This window comes from Procambarus clarkii, chromosome 76 (assembly GCF_040958095.1).
Source record: "Procambarus clarkii isolate CNS0578487 chromosome 76, FALCON_Pclarkii_2.0, whole genome shotgun sequence".
Classification (NCBI taxonomy): Eukaryota; Metazoa; Arthropoda; class Malacostraca; order Decapoda; family Cambaridae; genus Procambarus; species Procambarus clarkii.
Genome location: NC_091225.1, coordinates 20,409,513 through 20,417,999, shown reverse-complemented (window position 1 = coordinate 20,417,999; position 8,487 = coordinate 20,409,513). Strand labels below are relative to the sequence as shown.

The 8,487-nt window shown below is 46.0% G+C and overlaps 1 protein-coding gene across 1 annotated transcript; it reads right to left on the bottom strand.

The window, feature by feature from the left end:
• Positions 1-229: 229 nt before the first annotated feature.
• Positions 230-1,255, bottom strand: LOC123771569 (uncharacterized). The gene has a single exon (XM_045764162.2). The coding sequence runs from the start codon at positions 1,253-1,255 to the stop codon at positions 230-232; it is 1,026 nt and encodes a 341-aa protein (XP_045620118.2).
• Positions 1,256-8,487: the final 7,232 nt, after the last annotated feature.

The window sequence follows — 8,487 nt, the reverse complement described above, 5'->3', positions numbered from 1 at the left end:
TAGATTAAGCTTTCAACCCCTCCCCCCCCCCCCATCATTCAACCAGGCTGTGTTGATCCTAAACTAATCACGTTTGCAACAAGTCCCCGAGGAACTCATCAAAGCCCGCATGCGACGGTGCTGCAGGAAGTTTAGACCACTAATACACACACACGCAAAAAAAAGTGAGGCGCGGGCTTTTTTCTTTTAGGAAGCCAAATACGGTTAGTTGCCTGAGCTGCCTGGCTCATTAGTTAATGTTTACAAGGTAAATTAGTTCGACCCCCACTTGAACCACTAAACTGTTTGGCTCCTTCCATTGCACGGTTAGTCTCTCGGCATTTCTTGGGGTATGTGGCCATATCCTTGGGGGTCTGTGACCATATCCTTTGGGGTCTGTGGCCATATCCTTTGGGTCTGTGGCCATATTCTTGGGGTCTGTGGCCACATCCTTGGGGTCTGTGGCCATATCCTTGGGGTCTGTGGCCATATCCTTGGGGGTCTGTGGCCATATCCTTGGGGGTCTGTGGCCATATCCTTGGGGGTCTGTGGCCACATCCTTGGGGGTCTGTGACCATATCCTTTGGGTCTGTGGCCATATTCTTGGGATCTGTGGCCACATCCTTGGGGGTCTGTGGCCACATCCTTGGGGTCTGTGGCCACATCCTTGGGGGTCTGTGTCCACATCCTTGGGGTCTGTGGCCACATCCTTGGGGGTCTGTGGCCACATCCTTGGGGGTCTGTGGCCACATCCTTGGGGGTCTGTGGCCATATCCTTGGGGGTCTGTGGCCATATCCTTGGGGGTCTGTGGCCACATCCTTGGGGGTCTGTGGCCACATCCTTGGGGTCTGTGGCCACATCCTTGGGGGTCTGTGGCCACATCCTTGGGGTCTGTGGCCACATCCTTGGGGGTCTGTGGCCACATCCTTGGGGTCTGTTGCCACATCCTTGGGGGTCTGTGGCCACATCCTTGGGGGTCTGTGGCCACATCCTTGGGGGTCTGTGGCCACATCCTTGGGGGTCTGTGGCCATATCCTTGGGGGTCTGTGGCCATATCCTTGGGGGTCTGTGGCCACATCCTTGGGGGTCTGTGGCCACATCCTTGGGGTCTGTGGCCACATCCTTGGGGGTCTGTGGCCACATCCTTGGGGGTCTGTGGCCACATCCTTGGGGGTCTGTGGCCATATCCTTGGGGGTCTGTGGCCATATCCTTGGGGGTCTGTGGCCATATCCTTGGGGGTCTGTGGCCACATCCTTGGGGGTCTGTGGCCACATCCTTGGGCCACGTGACCGGAAATAAGATTTATCTGGATTTAACAATGAGTAACTACCTCGTTAGGGACAATTGAGCTCCAGATGGTTGAGTCATTAATATGGTGTAATTATACCAACTCATTCTCCTGAAATGAGTTGAAAAAAAGTTACTGAAAAGTTACTTTTAGTAACTATTTAGTAACTATCTAATCTGTGGTGATAGATACAATCATTCACACATATTCATATCAGTAATTTTGTTATCACAAGTGATACAACAAAATTGTCATTGATATAACATTGTCATCTTTTAACGACAATGTCGTTTGATGTATTAATGATGATTTCATTGTAATACAGATAATCAGAAAGTTAAATTACATAATTTTTACAATGAATTTTTTTTTTGCATTCTATACAATTCAATCCACTTTTAAACAAGCAGCAGCCGGGCTGAATAAACTTGGAAACAAAGCTTTTCTGTCTTTTGTTTCCATTAAAAAAAAAATATATATTTTTAAACGGTTGGGCAACAATTTTACTCCTACTCCTAGCATTAATTTGGGAAACTTATATCTCCGCGGAGAGCATTTTTCTCTACCTCACTAAGCCCAGACGCGCGGGTAGGGAATTAATGGCCCAAGCTGGTATTAAACAATTATTCTTGTTTCCGAGTTCAATCCCCCAATGATTTTTATTATTTTTTTGGGTTGGGGGTTAAGATATGGGAACTAATACGTGTATAATTGATACGTCTACTGAGGCACTGTAGTGGGGCTCGAACCTGCGTCTTGACCTATTGTCCCCTTTCCTGGCACTGTGTTGACCTATTGTACCCATTCCTGGCACTGTGTTGACCTATTGTACCCCATTCCTGGCACTGTGTTGACCTATTGTACCCATTCCTGGCACTGTGTTGACCTATTGTACCCCATTCCTGGCACTGTGTTGACCTATTGTACCCCATTCCTGGCACTGTGTTGACCTATTGTACCAATTCCTGGCACTGTGTTGACCTATTGTACCCATTCCTGGCACTGTGTTGACCTATTGTACCCATTCTTGGCACTGTGTTGACCTATTGTACCCATTCCTGGCACTGTGTTGACCTATTGTACCCCATTCCTGGCACTGTGTTGACCTATTGTACCCATTCCTGGCACTGTGTTGACCTATTGTACCCATTCCTGGCACTGTGTTGACCTATTGTACCCATTCCTGACACTGTGTTGACCTATTGTACCCATTCCTGGCACTGTGTTGACCTATTGTACCCATTCCTGGCACTGTGTTGACCTATTGTACCCATTCCTGGCACTGTGTTGACCTATTGTACCCCATTCCTGGCGCTGTGTTGACCTATTGTACCCATTCCTGGCACTGTGTTGACCTATTGTACCCCATTCCTGGCACTGTGTTGACCCTGTCCCCATTCCTGGCACTGTGTTTACCCATTACCCATTCCTGGCACTCGATGTTTACCCATTTCCTCTATTCCTGGCACTCAGTGTTTACTGGCCACTCTCCACTTCGGATCCTATTTACCAACGCACTCTCCTCTCTCTATATTCAATTTACCCATCATGCTCGCTGTGTTTACTCATTCCTCTTCTATCACCTTTTTTTATTCATTCATCTCTCCACTTCTCTCACCTCTACCCCCTCTCGCATTGACCTTTGACCCGCAGTCATTATAATCTTCAGACCCATATTAGGTTGAGAGGTCAAAGTTTAAATTAATATACTCATGACCTAAGTTTAGAGGTTTGAACGTGTATAGCCGGATGGATATAATATTGGAATTTGTAAAGGGGTCGGTGTATGTGGGTTTTGAGAGGGGAGGGGGTTATAATATGTGGGTTTTGAGAAGGGAGGCGGTTATAATATGTGGGTTTTGAGAGGGGAGGGGGTTATAATATGTGGCTTTTGAGGTGATATCATGTGTGGCTTTTGAAAGGGAGTTATCATAAATGGCATCTGAGAATGGGTATTATATGTGATTCTTGAGAAGGGGAATCATATGTGACTTTCGAGAATGGATTTCATGTGTGTCTTTCCAGGGGAAATCATATGTAGCTTGTGTGTGGGTGGTTTTATAAGCCTGACTGACTTTGTAATCCTACAGTCAAATAACTATTCAGTGTGACAGTTCTCTATGACGTCATGAGTCAGTGGCCACGCCCACCGAGTCAGCAGTTAGAATTTAAATTTAAATTTTAAATATAGCCGTTAGAATTTAAATTTAACTACAAACCTCAAATACCCCCACGACTGGCGGTGCATTAATATGAAGACTGGAATTGTCAAACAGTAAATAAAGAGTTGCAAGGAGGTTACAGAGTTAGATGTTATATTGGTGTATATAAAATAGGCTAGTATCCCCTCTCAGACAGACAGGTTGGCGCCAATCCAAGCGAGGCGCCCAAAGGCGGTTACTCTCCTGGCGGGGCTGAGAGCGGATGCGTTTGCTGGTGTCTCGCGTTAGCTGGTTTGTATAACTGTTATTGCTCCTAAAGCATATATACTTTCCACATTCGGGGTCTGAATGAGTGTGCCGAGAGCCATATATTGCATTAGGAGTTGTAAGCAAGCATTGTAGGAGGAGGCTGAACCATAGTGTCTTAAGAGGCCGTGGAGGATTCTAAAAGATATTTGGGGGCTTGTGTACCTCACCACACAGCCTCCACTCCATCTCTGACCACCTCATTTCACACACCTCCACTCCCATGACTCGTCCCGTGACAATTTACCCATCATGCTCGCTGTGTTTACTCATTCCTCTTCTATCACCTTTTTTTATTCATTCATCTCTCCACTTCTCTCACCTCTACCCCTCTCCCATTGACCTTTGACCCGCAGTCATTATAATCTTCAGTCATAAGTCATTATAATCTGTGTTGTCGGCTCCTGTAAACCTGCACAGGCTTCACAATGCTGTCATGCTCTGATGACGCTGGCAATTGTCGTGAGAAATGCAGCCCTTTTTCTTATGTAAGAGGTTCAATGTTTGGTGGAGCTGGTGGTGCTGTACCACCAGTCTAAGCTGGCATAGCAGATGATTTCTCATCAGCTGATGAGTCTTCACCAACTAACATTTTACATACACCATACAGACGATTTTCAACCATTCATCAGATTTACATCAACAGACTCATCAGTTAAAACTCAATATATATCTACTCACCGCAAGGTTACACTCGTCATATTTCTGATAAAAAAAGTATATTTGAATCGCTATATAACGCGAATTGCTTTGGGAAACGTTAAAATATATATTTCAATTAAAAGTTTGACTATTTATATAGCTTAAAATGTCTTTTGTGATATTTGCAGCTGCAATCTATTGCAATATTTACATTGTCATCTTTTAAATGAAATTTGCCTCTGACAATTGATTGTTCCAAAAATAAAAAGTTGATGTAAACTTATTTGTTCATTGCAATTAAATTTTTTTGTTATGCTGTGAAAATGCAAAAAAAGTACTTTTATAAACATGATTTTTTTTTTTGAGGTGATGTCATCTCTCTTTCTCTACCATTAGAGAAATATCTACCAGGTCAAGTATCTACCGTGTATGGTAGATACACTAAGTGTATCTACCATTCACGGTAGGTGTGTCAGCTGGCAGGACCCTGAAGCAGCACCATAGAGCTGGCAGCTCTCTGGTCAGGAAGTGAAATACACTGAAGGCAGTTGTAGAAGCCACCTCCTTCCACATTACAAGGCCAATAAGGGGGGAATAAAGAGCTAGAGCCCATCTCCCCTCCCCCCTTCACACACACACAGTGGCTGAGCGCTGGTGGCTGAGTGGGCAGCACGCTGGATACGTAATCCTGTGGACCGGGGTTCGATTCCCGGAGCCGGCGAGAAAGCAAAACTGGGCAGAGGGTCTTTCTCGCTGATGCCCCCTGTTACCTAGCAGTAAATAGGTACCTGGGAGTTAGTCAGCTGTCACGGGCTGCTTCCTGGTGTGTGTGTGTGTTGAAAAAAATAGTAACAGTGTATTGATAGTTGAGAGGCGGGCCGAAAGAGCAAAGCTTAATCCCTGTAAACGCAACTAGGTGAATACACACACACACACACACACACACACACACACACACACACACACACACACACACACACACACACACACACACATACATACACACACATACACACACACATACACACATACACACATACACACACACATACACACATACACAAACACACACACACACATTAGGCAGTGATATGGTGGAGGCTGACTCCATACACAGTTTCAAATGTAGATATGATAGAGCCCAGTAGGCTCAGGAATCTGTACACCAGTTGATTGACAGTTGAGAGGCGGGACCAAAGAGCCAAAGCTCAACCCCCGCAAGCACAATTAGGTGCGTACACACACACACACACACACACACACACACACACACACACACACACACACACACACACACACACACACACACTCGAATTTCAGCGTTGTGGTACAAAATAAAGCTGGCATTTCTCCCAGCCAGTCGTGTTTCCCCTGTTCTTGTTGGCTTCGCTGAGAAGTTAGGAAGCTGAGACATCTTGAGACAAATCCCTTCCCATCCTTCTCCCCCCCCCCATCCCTGTCTGCCCACCTGTCCACTGCCTCGGGCAAGGAGACAGCGCCGTCCACAGGATTACCTGGAGAGCAGACAGACCTCCTCCCCCCCCCCACCTTGATCCTGAAGCTCCACTTTGTAAGATTAAGTAGACAGCTTAGTCTTACACTTTGCTGATAGCTGAGTGGATAGCGCTGCGGGGTAGTATAGTCATATGGGCTCGGGTTCGATTCCCAGCCGAGGTAGTAACTATAATGGGCAGAGTTTGTGTTCTTTGTAAGTATGTGTTCTTTGAATATACTAAGTATGTATTCTTTGTATATAGTGAGTATTATGTATGACGATCAGTGAGAAAATGTAAGATTATGGTCACTGATCTTTTTCCGAGGTGGTCTTCTTATGTGGGTCCCAAGAGGAATCTTCCTTGGCTGGCGGGGGGGGGGGGGTAATAGGGACCTGGGGGAGTGGGGGGAGGGGGGGTAATAGGGACCTGGGGGAGTGGGGGGAGGGGGGCCAGATGAACCTACTTCGGGGGTATAGCGACTTTTGGGAAAGAAACTGGGTTTAATAATTGCTATGGGCATCGATAACAAATAAAAGATATCACTTTTGGAACTTTTATCTCTTCAAGGGGAGGCCAAGCGCCATCTCCATCAGGTTATCTTAATCGTATCTTTCCATTGGTTGGAAATCGGAACCCGGGCAAGATATCACCAAGATATCACTGAATCCCTTTTACACACGCGCGCCATCTCACATTACATAAATGATACATATTGTTGTTTAAGATTCGCTACTTGGAACATAAAGTTCCGTACCCTCATAATGACGGATCTCCCAATCCTGAGCACTCCAGTTGCAAACTCTGTGAGTAGGAACTGCGGCATGATCTCCCACACTACATCACCGAATGTCCAGTTATTAGACCTTTCAGACCAGTTGGCATGAGGTACCTGGAGCTTTGCAATTACTTTATTACCTCTCGTGTTCTTGAAGATATCCTCATATTGTATCCAAAATTTGCCAGTGCCGGCTACTGAACATGTGGCCCTGTATGACTAACCATCCTGCGAGATGGGGACTCGGTATCACTGCTATCTTATTCACTCTTGTGTTGATGATATCCTCATAATGCACCCAGAGTCTGCCAGTGCAGACTACTTATCACATGCCTCTGTATGACTAACCATCCTGTGTGATGGGGATTTTTACCTATGGGAAGTGGGATTGTAATGATGGGAATATATTTTAGCATCACGTAGCTAGCTTTTTGACACACACTGTACTCCCCTTCATATAGTCTAGGGCAGCTGCACAAATGCAGTTGTACCTAAATGTGTTAATAAATAAATACATTCAAAATACAGCTAAAAAATACAGCATTTAAATATACATGCAGCACACTTGTTCACAGGGTGTCCCAAGTTCCCTGTGCTGGTTGGTGTCCTAAACTCTATGTAGTTGTAACGAATAATTAACGAGCATTAATGCCTTTACGAGAACGTACGAAACTTGACGTTTGATCCATATTCATAAAAACGCAGCTGTCCACATCAGAAGTGTCAGAAGCGCTCCTTTCGTGCACGTCTCTCTCTACCTAATCCCCAGAGTGATGGGAAGGGGAGAGTTACTCCCTTTTCCCCTTAGTTGATGTGTTAGAGGGGGAACGGAGCCCCCCGTGCTCTCTAGGGTGGAATATTGCTATACAATAACAGCCCCATTTAAAACGGGAGAAATTCCTAACCTGGTGAATTTGCAAAGATCCTCTACTGCTAGAATCCACTCAGTGAAGCATCAAAATTATTGGGACGAACTGAAATTTTTAAATCTGTTTTGTCTAGAGTGTTCTCTGGGATACAGGCAGAAGAGATGAGTATTTACACTTGGAAAATACAAGTGGGTCTGATTCCATATCTGCACATGGAGGTAATATCACGGGAAACCAGAAGGCACGGCAGGATGTGCAGAATAGCTCCGGTGAAAAACAGAGGTGCAATAGGTACTCTGCAAGGCAGATCAAGGGCCCAAGACAGATCAAGGGCCCAAGACTTTTCAACACACTCCTGTCACACATAAAAGGCACAACTTGGCCGACCTTTCAATGTGCAAAAGAAAACTCAATTAACGCCTCCAAAAGTATTCATGATCAGCCTAGCTGTGATGTCAGGCTGCGAAGAGCCGCATCCAACAGTCTCGTTGACCAGACCACCAACCATGAGGCCTACTCAGGGCACCAGGCCGCGGGGACGTTGTCCCTTGGAACGATCACCAGGTAACCACAAGGTAGGAAAAGGTATCCCCCTCACTCTCCATGAAGAGAGGGGAAGAGATCCTTTGGAGGGGGAAGTCTCTGGTCAGAGGGCATGGAGGGACCTCGTCTGGTGGCTCCCCGGGGATGAGTATGGGGTCATATTCCTAGCGATATGATATCGCGTCACCCCTCAGATGGTGACGCGATATCACCAGACGCCGTGACAGCTGACGGGCTAACAATACGTGACGGTGACAGGAGGCCATATTACTGGTGACGGGCCTAGGTGACGGCCCGTCACCTAGGCCCGTAACAGCTTGATGGTTAAAAGCAACCTCAGAATACTGAGAAAAAAAAAAATGTACCACTTACGGGCTATTCATGCCCGTGCCACCTCTTGGGTGGCTTAATCTTTATCAATCATC